A 19,741-nucleotide genomic window follows, 5' to 3' on the forward strand; every position below is an offset into this window, starting at 1 on the left:
GAGCCAAACGATGGACGTCACTTCCGCCCAGGAGCGCCGGAACGCGCCGCGGAGGACCTAGAGTTTAAAACTGTAGAGGGGCCTCCGGGCTACACGAGGAGTGACTTCCGAGTTCCTTTGGAGAAAGAATTGCGCCCGCACCCTTTGTTTGCCGGAGGGGAGCAAGTGGCACAGTTAAGATCCACAGCCTGGGCTGAGAGATGCGCCGCCTTTGGATCGCAACTGGACATTTTAAATACTTAATATTTTTTTAAAAAAAATTGCTATGGGTTATCCTCAAAGGATAAGAAGCAAAGGAAATATCAATCAATCAGAATTAGATTAGATAACCTTGTCATTTTTTTTTCCTGTGGGCACAATGGCACCCACTAAAAATGAAATTTAGTTGTTTCCTCTCAAAGTGTGCATATACTTAACACACAGTTAAAACATACAATATACAACATATGTATAGACCAGGGGTAGGCAATCTTGGCTCTTTTATGACTCATGGACTTCAACTCCCAGAATTCCCGAGCCAGCCACGCTGAGGGGAAAGGGAGAAGTTTCCAAGCTGAGCCGTGCTGGCTCAGGAATTCTGGGAGTTGAAGTCCACGAGTCATAAAACAGCCAAGGTTGCCTACCCCTGGCCTAGGCCTAGGCCGCTTTATGACTTGTGGACTTCAACTCCCAGAATTCCTGAGCCAGCCACGCTGAGGGGAAAGGGAGAGGTTTCCAAGCTGAGCCGTGCTGGCTCAGGAATTCTGGGAGTTGAAGTCCATGTGTCATAAAAGAGCCGAGGTTGCCTACCCCTGGTATAGACCTACACCCTTACATATAAGTAACACATAAATAGAGCTGGAAGGGACCTCGGAGGTCATCTAGTCCAACCCCCTACTCAAGCAGGAGACCCTACACAGGTAGTCCTGGCCTTACAACAGTTCATTTAGTGACCGTTCAAAATTATTATGTAGAAGCACTGAAAAAAAGAGACTTAGGACTGTTTTTCACACTTACGACCGACTATAGCAGCATCCCCATGGTCACGTCATTACAATTCAGACATTTGGCAACTGACTCATACTTATGACGGTTGCAGCGTCCCGGGTCACGTGATGCTTTTTGTGCAACCTTTTGACAAGCAAAGTCCATGGGGAAGCCAGATTCACTTAACAACCGTGTTGCTAGCTTAACCACTGCTGTGATTCACTTAACAACTGTGGCAAGAAAGGTTGGGAAATGGGGCAAAACTCACGTAACTGTCTCGCTTAGCAACAGGGCCCAATTGTGGTCGTAAGTCGAGGACTACCTGTATTATCCTTGGGTTGCAAAGGACTTGAGCATGTTTTAGGTCACATTCAAATATTATCACCATCTCATTTTTGCTACCCTTAAAGAAATGCAACTATGCAGACACAAGATTTCATTGCACTCTCGCAAATGCATTTGAGCAGAAGGTGACGTGGGCTGCAGAAATATTGCACATTTCTGAATTTGTTTTTAAAATCCCAAAACTGTTGACCCCCATCTAGAAACCAAACAGTCAAGCCAAAGATCTCCAACCCATCCACACACCCACACACCCCTTTAAGGTGTTAGCCTCACTTAAGGATCAGGCCAGGTCAGTAATTCTGCATTTGCTTATTTTAAAATTTGTTTATCTCCCGGAAATCAATCTCAAATCAACCTCAAGTCTTCAACTTGCTTTGTCCTGCTGCAAAAATTTGGATGACCCCCCAGGTGGTAGCAGGGTGCTCACCATCGCTCTGCTGCCATCTGGTGCTCACCTGAATTTCTGCAGTCAGCTTCTGCTGTCTTCATAGTTGAGTCCGTGAAATTTTCTTAGCAATATTTGGAACAATATCACTCTGCAGTTCATTTGCAAAAATAGTCAGAAGGGAATTACGATGAGATGCATCTTTCTTATACTTGTTATACACCTTCCTTCCTCTTCTGTGGCTGAGAGCAAAGGACTGGGCCCAAATAACCTAGCTGTCTTTCATGTCTAAGTAGCATCCTAACTCAGATCTCCCCGCTGCTGACCTTTAACACACACCATCCTGAATCACACTTCCCTGTCCTTATTGTGCATAAATACTTTGATTGCAGAATACACTTTGCACATGCCCAGAGTTCCACCCTACCATCTTCAATTACAGTTCAGTTCCCACCAACCGGTGACTACCTAATCTGCAGTGCCAGTTTTAATGAGGCAGTGTTTTTCTACCTTGGCAATTCTGGGAATCGAAGTCCGTTGTCTTAAATTTGCCAAGATTGAGAAACACAGAGCTGGAATGTGTGTGCTCCACATATTAAAAGTTATTAGCACGTTATTTCTTGTTATTTTAGCAATTGGATTTGTTTTAATCCGGACACTGCCTCATATGCAATGTTAAGTTGCGTGGCCTTATAAATTATAAATAGACTAATTCTTTTTATAACAAAAATGTTCCTTTTTCTTGCTCTACCCATTAGATTTGAATCAGCTTCATCTATAGGGTCAGCAATTAAGACTTCCTTTGCAAAAAGCTGACGGTCATTTTAAAAAGTTCTTCTTTCCTTCAAAGCCTTTTTCGTTTGTTTTTTTACAAATCACCCAAAATAGCATAGGGTTGCTATGTTCATTTAAGGAACTGCATTTAAAACACCACAGAAAATATAGGTTTTTTCAAAAAAAGAAAAAAGAGTCTCCTTTAAAATGTTCTGCTTTTATTTGCTCTCAAAGAAGCTCATAAATAGGGCCTTGCTTGATATATTCATTTCAGGGACTATATTTATGCCAATTTTTTTTTTTTTAAAAGATCAAAGCTGACTTTGTATTAATGCCGCTTGGGGGGAGGGGGCGAAAGCCCTAATAAGCAGGCATATACATAGAATGAAGGCTATTGCTAAGCACATTGATTTGTGCTTTAGATTGTAAGCCACCCTGAGTCTTCGGAGAAGGGCGGGATATAAATGGAATTTAAAAAACAAAAACAACCTCAGGTGATGACCAAGGTTTATCCACAAGGAATATAGTACAAATACAATGTCTGTTAATGACTAATTTTAAGATGAGCAAAGATTTGGGTTTCTTAGGGCTAATAATGCGATATCTGGCACTGAAGGATGCTATTGTTGCTTATTTAAAAAAAATTGTTTAGTTTAGTAATACAAACTATGGAAAAACACAGGATAAAAAGCTAGATAATGGTAAAGAGAGAGAAAGAGAGATATGAGAGAGAGAGGGAAAGAGGGAAAGAGAAGGGATCCTTGGTGCTCTCAAGCTTGATTGTTTTCTTGCAGATGTTTTATTACCCAATTAGGTAACCTCATCAATGCTGTTGCCTAGTGTTATCAAGTTTGAAACGTCTGCAAGAAAACCAGCAAGCTCAGACAGCACCGAGGTCCCTCATGTCAACCCTGAGCTACAAATATTCTCCTTTATTATAGATATATAGATATAGACAGTGCTTTTTTGTAAAAAAAAAAAAAAGGTGCTGGAACTCACACGTCATACAACCCGACTTGCCTACCCTACAAGGTTCCATCCAAAAAAGGTGCCGGAACTCCGTTCTGGGCGTTCTATGAGAAAAAAAGCCCTGGATGTAGATAGATATAGAGATAGAGATAGATATGGATGGATAGATAGATAGATAGATAGATAGATAGATAGATAGATAGATAGATAGATAGATAGATAGATAGAAAGAAATGAAAGTTGATTTTTTTTCTTCTTCTTCAAGGTTCATGAAAGAAGGAAGGGCTTAAATCCCTGGCTATCTGCTTTTGTGCTTCATAGCCATGTTGCGTTGCTCTTAATGTAAAGGTGTACAAAGTTACTTGATCTTATTCTCCTTAGAACAGACATGTCAAACACAAGGCCCAGGGGCCGGATCCGGCCCGCGAAGTGGTTTCATGTGGCCCACAAAGCCATCCTGGAAACAGTGAGGGAACGGCCCCCACTGCCTTGGCCCTGGCCCAGAGACCCTCCTCCTGCCAGATACCCTCAGATCTGTCCCACTCCTGCCCAGGCCCCCATAGGCACCCTTGAGGCGAACAATGTAGAGCTGGCCACGCCCACCCAGTATGCCATACACACTCTAGCCACGCCCACCCAGTAGGCCACGCCCACCCTGGCCATACCCACCCGGCCCCCTGAGGGCAACTGCAATGCTGATGCGGCCCTCAATGAAATTGAGTTTGACACCCCTGCCTTAGAAAGACCAATGCTTGCGAGAAATGAAGGCTGGTCTATTTTAGAATGGGTGATGGGGTCATACAATTATGATCTAGAACAGGGGTGTCAAATTCGCAATGTCACATGATGTGTCATGACGTAACGCGAGTTTTTTTGCCATTGCCGGCAATGGGGTGGGCGCAGTTTGGCTACGATGCATCTGGCCCGCAGGCTGGCAGTTTGACACCCCTAATCTAGAAAGAGTTGGGAAATTTGCAGCATCCGCACAATGAAAACAAAAAAAGCATAGTTATAGGGTAAGAATCTTAACATCTGGCTCTTGCTACAGTGTAGAATTCAAGTTCCTGTGTAGGTCATTACTAATTTAGTTGACTTTGATGTATTATTGCTTTTGATCTTTCGAATCTGATTGTGTTGAAGGCAATTATGCTCATTATCCAATTTAATCTCAGAAGTTGCTCTAATGCGTACATCTCTCTTTTATGGTCCTGTTTTCCATGAAATACTCTCTCTGAAAATGTAACCTTTCCTTGCCATTGGTTCCTACTGGATTTAAAACAATGTACAAAGGTGTTGCAAGCTAGATGAAATATTTGAATACCCTTTTCATGCAAATAAGTTCATTATTTATCAAGTTTCTCGCATACACCCTTTAATTCTGGAAGACTTATCCAGGTTTTCTAAATGCCTTTGTAGATGCAAATTCTTCAGCAAGACAGAAGAGGACAAGCCAGACAAGTTATTTCCTTTTATCTTTCCAATTATAGGGAATCGTTCATTTTTATGTTTTCAAATCTGGAAAATATGCAGTCATTCCCGTTCTGCAGAGAACTGTTGATTGGAGGACGGGTTTTTAAAAAATGGGCCACATTTTTTTTAAAAATCCCATTTATATCCGGCCCTTCTCCGAAGACTCAGGGCAGCTTACAATCTAAAGCACAAATCAATGTGCTTTATCGATAAGTCAACTGACTCCAACATCTAGAGTATAACTGATCACATGAGACAGAGATAAATGCACGAGCAGTTTTGATTAATATAAGATACGTTGTCTCCTTCAATTTCCTTTCTCACCCGTTGTTTTGTGCGTATTGCTTGCATGTTGTCTATTTCTTTAACAATTTTTTTAAAAAAAAATATGGCCAAGAGAGAGAGAGAGAGAGAGAGAGAGGGAGAGAGAGAGAGAAAGAAAGAGAAAAGGACGGGAAATTTCCAATGCCTTTCAGAAAAATGTGGCTTGAATACGTCGGACCCGATTTCCGTTTTTCTTAGAGGAGTCTCATTTTCTCTCTCTCTTCTGTGGATCTGAGGAGTCAGACGGAGAAGTGAATTTCAACCTGCTGAAAATGCACCTTTCACATCCCAACAGGAATCCAAAAAAAGAAAAAAAAGAAAAAGGGTTTAAAAAAAAAACCAACCCAAGAAGCGCCCGGACTCTCGATGCCCTCCCTTTTTTGCGCTTGTGCTCAGACACGTGTAAAAAGGGGGCAAGGCTTCAGCCAGGTGGGCACGGGCACCTCCTCGGTTTCTTTGCAACCCTTCCCCAACGGACCCTCCTCTACTCCCCCTCTCCCGGCTGCATCGAAATCCTTTCACAAGAGACACCCCCCCCCCAAAAAAAAAGTCTTCTCCATTGTTTTCCCCGCGCCTTAGAGCAGCGTTTTCCAACCTTAGGAACTTGAAGATGCGTGGACTTCAACTCCCAGAATTCCCCAGCCAGCATAGCTGGCTGGGGAATTCTGGGAGTTGAAGTCCACGCATCTTCAAGTTCCTAAGGTTGGGAAACGCGGCCTTCGAGACCCAAACGCGTGGGGCCGTCTTGCAAGGGCTGTTTCAGGTGGAAGCTGACGCCCTTTGCGGTCTTTACACGTGTACAGAAATAATTAAAAAAGGGGGAGAGGAAGGGAAACCTCACGGAAACGTAGCTTTGAATCCCGACTGGCTAGGTGGGCACTGAAGACCCTTCTTTTCAAAAGCCCAGCGCCAAGGCTCTGGGTCGCCAGTAAAGGGCTGCTTGGCACAAAGGGGGGGAGGGAGGGAGTTTTCTGGTGCGTGGACACCCCCCACTCGCGCCAGTGCACCCCCCAAAGCCCCTTCTCGGGGCTCGGCTGTCCCGCGCGGACCGCGCCACTTGCTCCACCCGGGAAAAGGCGCACGGACTCTCGGCCAGCCAGGCAGAGGAATGGCGCGGGGGTTCCCGCCTGGGAGGCGGGCTGGGGAGGGGGGGAAAACACCCCCTACACACGCACTTTTCTCGCCAGGGCAGCCCCTGCCCGGAGTTACCCACGCGGTCACGCGTGAACGGTCCCGGCTGGCCAAGTCGGGCGGAGGCTGGGGTGTGTGTGTGTGTCCTGGGCGCAGACTGGGAGGGGGAAACACCCCCTACACACGCACTTTTCTCGCCAGGGCAGCCCCTGCCCGGAGTTACCCACGCGTGAAAGGTCCCGGCTGGCCAAGTCGGGCGGAGGCTGGGGTGTGTGTGTGTGTCCTGGGCGCAGACTGGGAGGGGGAAACACCCCCTGCACACGCACTTTTCTCGCCAGGGTAGCCCCTGCCCGGAGTTACCCACGCGTGAAAGGTCCCGGCTGGTCAAGTCGGGCGGAGGCTGGGGTGTGTGTGTGTGTCCTGGGCGCAGACTGGGAGGGGGAAACACCCCCTACACACGCACTTTTCTCGCCAGGGCAGCCCCTGCCCGGAGTTACCCACGCGTGAAAGGTCCCGGCTGGCCAAGTCGGGCGGAGGCTGGGGTGTGTGTGTGTGTCCTGGGCGCAGACTGGGAGGGGGAAACACCCCCTGCACACGCACTTTTCTCGCCAGGGTAGCCCCTGCCCGGAGTTACCCACGCGTGAAAGGTCCCGGCTGGTCAAGTCGGGCGGAGGCTGGGGTGTGTGTGTGTGTCCTGGGCGCAGACTGGGAGGGGGAAACACCCCCTGCACACGCACTTTGCTCTCCAGGGCAGCCCCTGCCCGGTGTTACCCACGCGATCACGCGTGAACGGTCCCGGCTGGTGTGTGTGTGTGTGTGTGTGTGTGTGTGTGTGTGTGTCCTGGCAGGCTCGTCGGGGGAAAAAAAAGAGGCAGGGCGCAAAGCGGCGCGCCCCCTCGCCATCTCCGGCACCCCGTTTTCTCCGTTCGCTTTCCGGGCCATGCCTTCCCCTCTTGCCTTCCTAGAGCCGGCGGCCCGCCCTGGCTCTGCCCGCGGGGCTCCGGGAGCCGCCAGGGGGTGCGCTTGCGGTGCCTGGCAGGCCGGCTTCCCCCCAGCAGGTGGCACCGGGAGGCCAGGCGCAGCTCCGGCAGGGCCAACCCGCGAGCCATTGCGGCGCCCTGCGCAGCCAGCCAGCCAGCCTCGTCTCTCCGAAGCCGGCCGAGCGCGCCGCCTTGCCCTTCTTCTCCTTCTCCTCCTCCTCTTCCTCCGCCGAGGCCCGGAGCTGAGCGCGGGCTTTGCCAGAGCAGCGCCCGGGCCGAAGTTTGGGGGCTGGATGCGGCGGCGGGGAAGGCGCGGCTGGGGAAAAGTCCCGAGCCAAGTTGCCGGCGGGGCGCGCGGCAGAAAGCTCGCGGCGCTTCGGCCCGTGGAGCGGCGGGGCCGATGAGAGCCCAGCCGCCGCTTCTGCCTCGCTCGGCGGCGGCTGCCGGCCCTGGCCGCTCCCTCCCGCGGCCCCTCTGAGCCTCCTTCGTCCCTTCCTTCCTTCCTTCCTTCCTTTCTTCCTCCTTCTCCTCCGGCGCGCCATGGAGTTCTCGGCCAGGAAGCGCAGCAGGAAATCTCAGAGCTTCAAACTCATCCATCCAGGTGAGTCTTGGCAGGGCCTTTGGGGGGGGGGGCGGGAGAGAAGGGGCGAGTGGGAGGGGGGAAAAGGGGGACCCGGGGTTGGGGAGGGGTCCATCGGGAGGGCTCCCCTTCCCGCTGCCTTTCGGGGTCCTCCTGGCGATTCTCCCCAAGTGGCCGGAGAACTTGGAAACGGCTGGTCACCCCTTTCCGTCTCCCCCCAAGAGATGCGCGCCCTAAAGTTGCAAAGGCGGAGAAACGGGGTTCTCCTGGAGAGGGGGGGGCTAGCGCAGAGTCGGGGTGGGGGTGTGGGTGTGTGGGTGTGTGGGGGAGAAATCCGCTTTTCTTTTAAGGTCTGCGCTGAAGCCTTCCTCCCATCCAAGACGCCCTCCTTCCTCCTCCTCCTCACCCCTCGGGACTTGGCACGGATTGGCACATCACCCCGTAAAGCGCCCATCCGAACCGGCGAATTAATTTGGGGAGGTGGGCGAGGAAAGGGTGGCAATGTGGCCCCGCGGGGGTCAAGGGCGGTCCGCTTTCCAGAAGGGAAACCATAAGATATTTTTTACTCAACAGGAAACCTCATACATACAACAACGCCTTCTCCTCCTCCGGCTGGCTTCTTTCTCTGCGTTGTAGAACAGGTGTTCTTATTTTTGGGTGGGTGGGTTTGTTGAAACTCAGTTGAATTTGACTTTCAAACATGGCTGGGAAGGGAAGGGCTGAGCCTTGAAACAAATATCTGTCTCCAGGAACTGTGCGTGAATGCTAAGTTCAAGGCAGGTAAATTGTGAGCATAAGGTCACCGTCGTACACCTAGCGTGATGATTGTTGTTACTCATACTTCATAGGCCTGGGTTCTTTTTCAGAAATGTTATGTAGGGTGGAAAACAGTGAGCAGGATCTACCAAATGAAAAAAAAAGGAAGGGAAAGGAAAAAAAAGAACATTATTGACAGGAATCAAAAAGTCACCTGAAATGTTGGCTTTTCTAACAAGTCTAAGGCTGTGCTTGGAGTCCAAGGCTGTGTTTATTAAAACAAGTCACTAGGTTGTTGGGTGTTAACAATCTACAAATGACACTTCCTAGAAGGAAAACAGGACTGACTTCTTTCTGAACTTTTTATTTCCTTTTGCAACTTTTAAGCGGTGGTGTAAATAAAAGGTAGATTTAGGAAGACCAGGTATATACAGGGGTTCCTTTAACTTATGACCACGACGGAGTCCCACAATTTTATGTTCTAAGCGAGACATTTGTTAAGTGAGTTTTGTCCCATTGTATGACCTTTCTTGACACAGTTCTTAAGTGAATCACTAGAGTTATTAAATTAGTAACGTGGTTGTTAAGTGAAACTGGCTTCCCCATTGATTTCTGTCTTGTCAGAAGATCACAAAAGGTCGCAACCGTCATAAATATGAGTCAGTTGCCAAGCCTCTGAATTTTGAGCACGTGACCGTGGGGGGGATGCCGCAACGTTCGTAAGGGTGAAAATCGGTCGTAAATCACTTTTTTCAGTCATGTTGTAACTTGGACCGGTCACTAAATGAGCTGTTGTAAGCCGAGGACCTACTGCACACAGAGAGTGCTGTGATTAATATATGTTTCCTTCAGTTCCCATCAGGTAAGGCCCACATAATCAAATTTTCTTTTTGTAAGTAATAATTAATGCCCAAATTAAAATAATTTATGGCCATCTAGCATTTCATCTAGCTTTTAAATTTTCTGCAAACAGTTCAGTTGTCATAATCTGGGTGAAAATTCCTTTTGAAACTGAAAGTGAGACAAGGCTAAGCGGTTTTTTTAAAAATATAAAATAAAAAATGAGGCTTTGAAACTGTGCAAGATTGATCTGACATTCTGAGCCGCCCCTTCTAATTTGCACAAATGAGCATTTATTTCTTCCGTAATTGTGCATCAATAAGCATTTCCTTAAGCAGAGAGGCCAGGCCTTTCTCCTTGAATATCAGAGGCCATCCGTGGTTGCTGTCGCTTAAACAGACACACATTGCGTTACGGGCCCTGAACTGTGTGGTATCTCTGCAAAATAAGAGGCAATAATCTACTTATTACTGACTGATAAATTAGGTGGAGTGCAGCATGCATAGCTGCAGCCTTAAATGAAACAGCCACATTGCTTAAAAACAGTTCATGGCCGATAAGTGCTGCAGACAGTAAATAAATAAACAGACTTGGTTAATGTTTTGGTGTGCAGGCTGAACCAGGTTGAATTGGCCATTTTATAAAATTTTTGTATACGTCCGTGCTTGGGTATAATCTGACTGGGGTGGGCATTTTGGCTTAAAATATATTGAATAATAGTCTCTCTGGAATGTTATGCAGGTACTCCTCGCCTTACGACCACAATGGCGCCCAAAATTTCTATTGCCAAGCGAGACATTTGTTAAGTGAGTTTTGCCCCCTTTTGCAACCTTTCTTGCCACGGTCGTTAAGTGAACTACTGCAGTTGCTAAGTTAGTCACACGGTCGTGAAGTGAACCTGGCATTCCCCACTGACTTTGCTTGTCAGACGGTTGCAAAAGGGGATCACATGAACCCCGGGACACTGGGGCCGTCATAAATATGAGTCAATTGCCGAGCATCTGAATTTAGAGGTTGCAACAGTCACAAGCGTGAACAACCATCGTAAGTCACTTTTTTCAGTGCCATTGTAACTTCAAATGGTCACTAAATGAATGTTGTAAGTCGAGGATCACCAGTGCTGAATGATAGCCTCTCTGGAATGTCATAGAATGCAGTAGCATGCAGTAGCACGCACACACACACACACCAGAAGCTCTGCCATTTATGCTGGCTTCGCATTGTTAGCACTGTCAGTGGGGTCCCTTGTGAAATTCCATGAATTATAGAATCAGTTCTATTGGCTTATTGATCTCACCTGTCAGTCTCAAACAATCTCTTCTGCATTCCATGTGACTCAATCTTCTGCATTTCCTTATGATTCTGTGTCTGTGTGTGTGTCTGTTTCTCTGTGGCTGTCTTTGTGTGTCAGTGTGTGTGCCTGTGCCTGTGTCTGTTTCTTTCTCTCTCTCTCTCTCTCTCTCTCTCTCTCTCTCTCTCTCTCTCTCTCTCTCTCTCTCTCTCTCTCTCTCTCTCTCTCTCTCTCTCTCTCTCTCTCTGTGTGTGTATGTGAAACTCAAATCCTTTGGCCACCTAATGAGAAGGAAGGACTCACTGGAGAAGAGCCTAATGCTGGGAAAGGTTGAGGGCAAGAGAAGAAGGGGACGACAGAGAATGAGGTGGCTGGATGGAGTCACTGAAGCAGTAGGTGTGAGCTTAAATGGACTCCAGAAGATGGTAGAGGACAGGAAGGCCTGGAGGAACGTTGTCCATGGGGTCGCGATGGGTCGGACACGACTTCGCAACTAACAACAACAAATATGTGTGTGTGTGTGTGTATATATGTATGTGTCTATGTATGCGTGTGTGTATACTTATATAATAGCATTAATATACATATATAATAGCATTAATTTTAACCTGTCTTCAAGAAGTTGAGTGCAGTACTATACAGGTAGTCCTCAACTTACAACAGTTCATGTAGTGACAGTTCAAAGTTGCAATGGCACTGAAAAAGTGACTTATGACCGTTTCTCACACTTAAGACCCGTTGCGGCGTCCCCGCGGTCACGTGATCGAAAGTCAGACGCTTGGCAACTGGCATGTATTTGTGATGGTTGCAGTGTCCCGGGGTCATGTGTTCCCCTTTTGTGACCCTCTGACAATGGGGAAGCTGGGTTCACAATGAACGTGTTACTCCTCATTTACTAACGACGGTGATTCACTTAACCACTGTGGCAGGAAAGGTCGTAAAAGGGGGCAAAACTCACTTAGCAAATGTTTCGCTTAGCAACAGAAAATTGGGACTCAGTTTTGGTCGTAAGCCGAGGACTTGCCTGCATTTTTTATTTTTATCTTGGTGGGGCGGTTAGGATAATAATAATAATAATAATAATAATAATAATAATAATAATAATAATAATAATAATAATAATAATAATAATAATAATAATAATAAAAGTTGGAAGGTACCTTGGAGGTCATCTAGTCCAACTCCCTGCTCAGGCAAGAAACCCTATACCATTTCAGACAAATGGCTGTCCAGCCTCTTCTTAAAAACTTCCAGTGTTGGAGCATTCACAGCTTCTGGTGGCAGGTGGTTCCACTGGTTAATTGTTCTAATTGTCAGGAAATTTCTCCTTAGTTCTAGGTTGCTTCTCTCCTTAATTAGTTTCCATCCGTTGCTTCTTGTCCTGCCTTCAGGTGCTTTGGAGAATAGCTTGACTCCCTCTTCTTTGGGGTAGCCCCTGAGTTATTGGAAGACTGCTATCATGTCACCCCTCACCCTTCTCTTCATTAAACTAAAGGTAAAGGTTCCCCCGCACGTGTGTGCTAGTCGTTTCCGACTCTAGGGGCCGGTGCTCATCTCCGTTTCAAAGCCGAAGAGCCAGCGCTTGTCCGAGGACGTCTCCGTGGTCATGTGGCCGGCATGACTAGACGCCAAAGGCGCACGGAACGCTGTTACCTTCCCACTGTAGTGGTCCCTATTTTTCTACTTGCATTTTTACGTGCTTTCGAACTGCTAGGTGAGCAGAAGCTGGGACGAGTAACAGGCGCTCACTCTGTTACGCGGCACTCGGGATTCGACCCGCCAAACTGCCGATCTTCTGATCGACAAGCTCAGCGTCCTAACCCACTGAGCCACCGCGTCCCTTCTTTCATTAAACTAGACATACCCAATTCCAGCAACCGTTCTTCGTATGTTTTAGCCTCCAGCCCCCTAATCATCTTTGTTGCTCTTCTCTGCACTCTTTCTACAGTCTCAATATCTTTTTTTACATCGTGGTGACCAAAACTGGATGCAGTGTTCCAAGTGTGATCTTAGCAAGGCATTGTAAAGTGGTATTAACACTTCACGTGACCTGGATTCTATCCCTCTGTTAATGCAGCAATTATACATTATATACATTACATCAGGGCTTTTTTTCTCATAGAACGCTCAGAATGGTGTTCCGGCACCTTTTTTTTTTTTGCAAAAAAAAAAGTTCCTTCTATTGGCTTTCGAAAGCCTATTGGAGGGGTAAATCTTGGCTCTTTTTTATGACTCGTGGACTTGAACTCCAAGAAATCCTGAGCCAGCCACACTGAGGGGAAAGAGAGAGGTTTCCAAGCTGAGCCATGCTGGCTCAGGAATTCTGGGAGTTGAAGTCCACGAGTCATAAAAGAGCCAAGGTTGCCTACCCAGCACTAGAGGAGGACATTAAAATTATTTACAAGGTTACTTCTTTAGGAACTAAACTTTTAGAATCTAAAACAGCTAATTCAAAAAAGCCAACAGGAAAGAACCTCACATTTTTCATCTGCTTCTGTCTTTTGGAAGGTAAAATTAGATAACAAAATAATCTATTTCCTATGTTAACATCTCTGCAATGAAATCAATAAAAGTAACAGGAAAGAAATGAGAAACTTTTTTCTCAATGTAATATGTCTAATTTAGCTGATGCTAGAAAAAGAATAGTATCTTTTGTAAATACTCTTGAAAACTATTTTGAATCTATCACCATCTATTACAACTAAACCACTTTAAGTTAAACAATTCTTAAGAATGAAATATTCTTAATTTGGATTTTACTTTTACTGTTTGGACTGTTGTGTGTTTTGAAAAATACATTATTTAGAATCTAGTTATGTTGCACTTCAGTCTTTAAATAATTAACCTAGTATATACATAACAATATATGATGTTTTCCATGGTGAGCTTAACATCAATAACAACATTTATTAAAAAGGCTAAAATAATTCCTGGTGGTATTATCTGTACATTAAAATTTTGTTTAGTCACAATCTTTCACTTTTCACATTTTGGACAAGCAACAGTCATGTATCCTAGCAAAAGATGTTATATATGTGCATAAGCGTAGTCAGTAGCATATGCCTTTTTAAAAATATCAAACATGCAAAGACACAAAAATAAGTCCAAAATATCTGTATTACATCCAGAAATGCCAACTTTGCAACCAATATTTCTCATCCATAACTATGGCACCCTAAGGATACAGCACCTGCATACATGCAAATGCTTCTCTGGGATCAGTAACGCTGCAGGGATTGGTTTTGCCTTCCAGTAACAGATTGCTGGGAAATACCAAACGTGGCATTGAGAATCCCAATGTTTGTTACAAATTTTTCTGGATGTGGTTGGAAAGAGGCCTAGAAATGCCAGCACAAATACATCCCACTTGCTGAACGTGCACACTCGTTCACACACTCACTTACTGCCCCATCGCTTCCAAACGCCACTTGCTCGCTCACTCACTTACTGCATTTGGAAGCAACAGGGCAGTAAGTGAACGAGTGCCGGTGCCGGAGGCTATCAGCTGTTTGGCACCGGAGACCACTGCCACGAGGAACACAGCTCTGTGTCGGGGTTCGGAGCAGCTCCGAGTGGGGGGGCTCAGCACGGGCTGCGGCGTGGAAACTGCGGGGAGGGGAATCCCCACGGCATGTGGTTCCGAGCCGCAGGGGCGGGGTTGCAAAGGACGGGCGGCGACGCCGTAGCAAGACACCGGCATCGCTCCCAGTGACAGCACCTCTGAGTTCCGTCACCTTTTTTTTTTTAGAAAAAAAGCACTGCGTTACATTATACCGTCCCTGAGGATTCTGAACAAGGCCAGGTGTTTACAAGAGACAGGTTGCTATGACAGATTTGACTGCTAACTACCAACCTTATGCTTTTAAGTTGCTGCGGAGTGTGTTTCGGGGTCAAAATTGCCAAGATAGTGTGGTTGTGACGATAAGACCAAACAGTGTTAAAACAGAGGCAGCAGTTTGCTCATACATTCATGGTGACCATCTTGGCTTTTGTGACTTCCCAGGGAATGTAAGGAGCATAATGTGATCTTGAACAGCATCACATCCAAATACTATTCAAGTAGCCTTCGACTTAAGATTATTCATTTAGCGACCGTTCAAAAGTGCAACGGCACTGGAAAAAGTGGCTTACAAAACTTTGCAGCCTTTCTGTGGTCACGTGCTCGAAATTCAGGAAATTGGCATGTATTTATGATGATTGCCGCATCCCGGGATCAGCTGGTGCCCATTTGCAACCTTCCGATAGGCAAAATCAATGCAAAAAGCCAGATTCATTTAATGACCCCATGAGTTGTTTAAGGACCGCAGCAAAACATCTGTAAGATTGGGAGCAACTTGCTTAACGAGAGAAGTCCCGGTCCTGGTCCTGATTGTGGTCATAAATCAAGGACTAGCTCAATTGGAAGGCTGCTGTTTAAGCCAAAACTAAATTTGTTTGTCCCAATTTAAGCTCCCAATTTCTCGCTCTTGCAAATTTCCAGTGGTTCCAGTGGGAATACTCAGTGCTCTACGACCCCATTAAAATAAAAGCAAAGTGTGCTTTGGAGAAGGCAATATATATATATATATATTTCAATTTATGGTATTTCCTATGTCAAATTGAAATGAGACTGATGATAGCTAGTCTAGGTATCAGGAGTGTGGCCAAGATTTAATAAGAATAAAAGGTTGTAAAAAGGTAGTCCTTAATTGAGCCCCAAATTTCTGTTGCTAAGCGAGACATTGGTTAAGTGCGCCTTTCTTGCCACAGTTGTTAAGTGAATCACTGCAGTTTTTAAGATAGCATCACGGTCGTTAAGTGAACCTGGCTTTCCCGTTGACTTTGCTTGTCAGAAGGTAGCAAAAGAGGACCACGTGAGCCCAGGACACTGCAGCCGTCATAAATATGAGTCAATTGCCAAAGCGTCTGAATTTTGTTCATGCGACCGCGGGGATGCTGCAGTGGTTGTAAATGTGAACAACGGCCACATGTCCCTTTTTGTCACCACCGTTGTAATTTCGAACGGTCATTAAATGAACTATTATAAGCTGAGGATTATCTGCAACGTGTTTTAAAGTCTGAAATGGTTCTGGCAGATATTGTAGAACTTGTAAATACACTATAAGATTGGGATGCTTCAGACATGTCAAACTCGCGACGTCACGTGATGTCGCACAACGCATCAGGACGGTTTTGCCGTTGCCGGCAGTGGGGTGGGCGTGGCTTCCGTGTGACGCATCCGGCCCACGGGCTGGCAGTTTGACACCCCTGCTTTAACTCAATGTTTCTCAACCTGCCAATTTGGATAGGTGTGGATTTCAACTCCCAGAATTCCCCAGCTCAGCACGCTGGCTAAGGAATTCTGGGAGTTGAAGTCCACACATCTTCACCTGGCCAGAGTTTGAGAAATACTGGTTGATAGTGTCTTCTGGAGACCAGCTGGCTTTCTGGGCGAACTACATTTTATTTCTAGAGCCTAGAAGAGGCATTCTTCAGACATGTAAAGCTTTTATCTTCCATCAAGTTACTGATGGGATCGCCATGGAATGCATCCTTCTGACATCCAAAGTCAGTGGGGGAAAGAAAGATGTTTCTTTAATCTTCCTCTTTTTTTCCTTTTCTTTACTGTTTTTACCTATTCTTTAAGCAATGTAAAAGTGTTGAGATGGTTTATATGGGAAAAATGGATTTAAATCTTTAAATGTACTTATCTGTTGAGAAAATCTTAGCCAGCAAGAATACTTTGAACTTTATGGGAGAAACAAATCTAAATAAGGACTGTAACAGGATATGAGATGAGGCAACCAGAAGGATTAGATAGAAAAGAAATATTATATTGATGTGAACATTATTTCTAGGAATATGGGGGGGGGGGAAACCATATATATGTACCGTATTTTCCGGCGTATAAGACGACTTTTTAACCCATGAAAATCACCTCAAAAGTTGGGGGGTCGTCTTATACGCCCAGTCGTCTTATACGCCAGAAAATCAGCGTCTGGCGTCTGGCGGGAGCCCGCAGGGCAGTCCTGCGCACGCGCGCACTCCCCGGCTGCTCCTTAGCAGCCGGGGAATGCGCGCGTGTGCAGGACTGCCCTGCCGGCTCCCGCCCGACGCTCTTCCCTCTTGAGGCAGCATTGCTCCCCGGCTCCTAAGGAGTCCTCGGGGATGCTGCCTCAAGAGGGAAGAGCGTCGGGCGGGAGCCAGCAGGGAAGTCCTGCGTGCGCGCGTGTGTGCAGGACTTCCCTGCCGGCTCCCGTCCGACGCTCTTCCCTCTTGAGGCAGCAGCTGCCTCAAGAGGGAAGAGTGTCGGGCGGGAGCCGGCAGGGCAGTCCTGCACACGCGCGCACTCCCCAGATGCTAAGGAGCAGCCGGGGAGTGCGCGCATGCGCAGGACTGCCCTGCGGGCTCCCGCCAGACGTCAGCCTGCCCTGCTTCCTCCACAGTGAGAGGGGAGGGCGTGCCTTCCCGGGCTCGCTGATTTTCCGGTGTATAAGACGAAAAATCTTGAAAATCATCTCAAAAGTTGGGGGGTCGTCTTATATGTCCAGTCGTCTTATATGCCGGAAAATACGGTAACTCTTATTTATCAAAATAATAAACTGTATTGTTTCAAGGTTTGCATAGAAGACATTTTGGGGAAAAGGGGAAATCAACTAAATGTACTATGTGGATTATGGACTTTAGAAACCAATTGTTAATGATTTTTCTTTATAAATGTAAACCCAGCAAACCCACTGTTTACCAACTATTAAGTGATTTAAGTTTTAAAAAATGAATCAAATATATGGGGCAGGGAAAAAGAGAAAGATTTGCTTTCTAACCACCTGCTTCATTTAACAACTGTGAATTCGCTTGATGACCATGGCCAAGGTCATATTTAACTCATTTAACAACCACCTTGCTTAGCAACAGAAATTCCAGTGCCAGTTGTGACCATAGGTCAAGGACCACTTGTAGCTCCCAAACATTTGAAGAATGTTGTTTGTTTTCTTCCTTAAAGAGGTTGGATGAAACAAAATTGCTTAATAGAGATTGAAAAAATTTACATTTGAAACGGGCAGAGAATTCCAAGTCCAGTAAAAAAAAAGATCAGACTTCTTGTGGAAAGGGGATGAAAATACAGGGAATCCTTGACTTACAACCACGATTGAGCCCAAATTTTCTATTGCAGAGCGAGACATTTGTTAAGTGAGTTTTGCCCCATTTTACAACCCTTCTTGCCACGGTTGCTAAGTGAATCACTGCATTTGGTAAGTTAGTGACACACTTCTTAAGTGACTTTGCTTGTCAGAAGGTCGCAAAAGGGGATCACGTGACCCCGAGACGCTGAGACCGTCATAAATACGAGTCAGTTGCCGAGCATCTGAATTTTGATCCTGGGACCATAAAAATGCTACAACAGTCAGTCGTAAGTGTGAAAACTGGCCAAGTCACTTTTTTCACTGCCATTGTAACTTTGAACGGCCACAAAATGAACTGTTGTAAGTTGGGGACTGCCCGTATTCTCTAAGACAGATTCTAGCACATGTTCTTGAAAAACCTGGAACTAAGGAGAAACTTCCTGACTGTTAGAGCACTTAACCAGTGGAACAACCCGCCTCCAGAAGCGGTGAGTGCTCCAACACTGGAAGTTTTTAAGAAGAGACTGGACAGCCATTCGTCTGAAATTGTATAGGGCAGGGGTAGGCAACCTTGGCTCTTTTATGACTCGTGGACTTCGACTCCCAGAATTCCTGAGCCAGCATGGCTCAGCATGGAAACCTCTCCCTTCCCCTCAGCATGGCTGGCTCAGGAATTCTGGGAGTTGAAGTCCACCAGTCATAAAGCGGCCTAGGCCTAGGGCAGGGGTAGGCAACCTTGGCTCTTTTATGACTCGTGGACTTCGACTCCCAGAATTCCTGAGCCAGCATGGCTCAGCATGGAAACCTCTCCCTTCCCCTCAGCATGGCTGGCTCAGGAATTCTGGGAGTTGAAGTCCACGAGTCATAAAAGAGCCAAGGTTGCCTATCCCATAGGGTTTCCTTCCTGAGCAGGGGGTTGGACTGGATGACCTCCAAGGTCCCTTCCAAATTATTATTATTATTATTATTATTATTATTATTATTATTATTATTATTATTATTATTATTAAAAACAGATTTTCACAGGTGTGGAAAATCTCAGAAAAATAGAGAGTTTTAATAGTCTTCTACGACTTGCTATCCACATAACTTATCCAGACAGAACTGCTGTCTGTGTTTTAAAATATTAATCCGTAATTCCAAATGGGATTGGGCTTCCAGGAGATGTAATAGATACGATTTATAACACACCCCACATCTTTTGAAAACACTGAAAGTTTAATGTAACCACTGCAGCCTGCAGCTAGAAAACAAAGTTCAGAAATAGAGTTTGCCTTGCACTTGCTTGTCATAATTCTCCTTTGTCCTGTCCTGCACGTTACTGCTAATTATCCAATTTAATTAACAGTAAGATGAGTACTTTTCCTTCAGTGGAAAGGAAGTCTTTACTTTCCTGGTCTGTATTGGAGCTTTATTTGAAATTGCTGTTAATTTCCACTGATGAGCTGGCTGTATTAATGTTCTTTGGCAACCTTCCCAAATTTTTTTTAAAAAAGGCAAAGAGATAAATAGTGATTCTTTTGGGCTTCCCATTAATGTTATTGCAAAAGGAGGGTTGCATGCCTCTGCTGGTTTATAAGCACTTTTTATGTGAAGAACCGTTACAAGAATTGGGTAGGTCTAATCTAAAGGACAAGTAACAGGCGCTCACTCTGTTACGCGGCACTCGGGATTTGACCCGCCAAACTGCCGACTTTCTGATCGACAAGCTCAGCGTCCTAACCCACTGAGCCACCGTGTAACAGAGTGAGCACCTGTTACTTGTCCCAGCTTCTGCCAACCTAGCAGTTCAAAAGCACGTAAAAATGCAAGTAGAAAAATAGGGAC

General features: G+C 46.0%; 2 protein-coding genes across 6 annotated transcripts in view; both read left to right on the forward strand.

The window, feature by feature from the left end:
• The first annotated feature begins 7,461 nt into the window (after positions 1 to 7,461).
• Positions 7,462 to 19,741, forward strand: part of BEND7 (BEN domain containing 7) — a 62,850-nt gene continuing 50,570 nt past the window's right edge. For all 3 annotated transcript variants that reach the window (XM_083366324.1, XM_083366326.1, XM_083366325.1), the window contains exon 1: positions 7,462 to 7,945. In XM_083366324.1, the coding sequence (XP_083222450.1) occupies positions 7,885 to 7,945 (61 nt within the window). In that variant the 5' untranslated portion in view covers positions 7,462 to 7,884. The remainder of the gene's footprint in view (positions 7,946 to 19,741) is intronic.
• Positions 11,152 to 19,741, forward strand: part of LOC310642546 (phytanoyl-CoA dioxygenase, peroxisomal-like) — a 156,376-nt gene continuing 147,786 nt past the window's right edge. For all 3 annotated transcript variants that reach the window (XR_014492918.1, XM_083366346.1, XM_083366347.1), the window contains exon 1: positions 11,152 to 11,323. The gene's annotated coding sequence lies outside the window, so the exon portion shown is untranslated. The remainder of the gene's footprint in view (positions 11,324 to 19,741) is intronic.

This window comes from Vipera ursinii, assembly GCF_947247035.1.
Source record: "Vipera ursinii genome assembly, chromosome: 6".
Lineage (NCBI taxonomy): Eukaryota > Metazoa > Chordata > Lepidosauria > Squamata > Viperidae > Vipera > Vipera ursinii.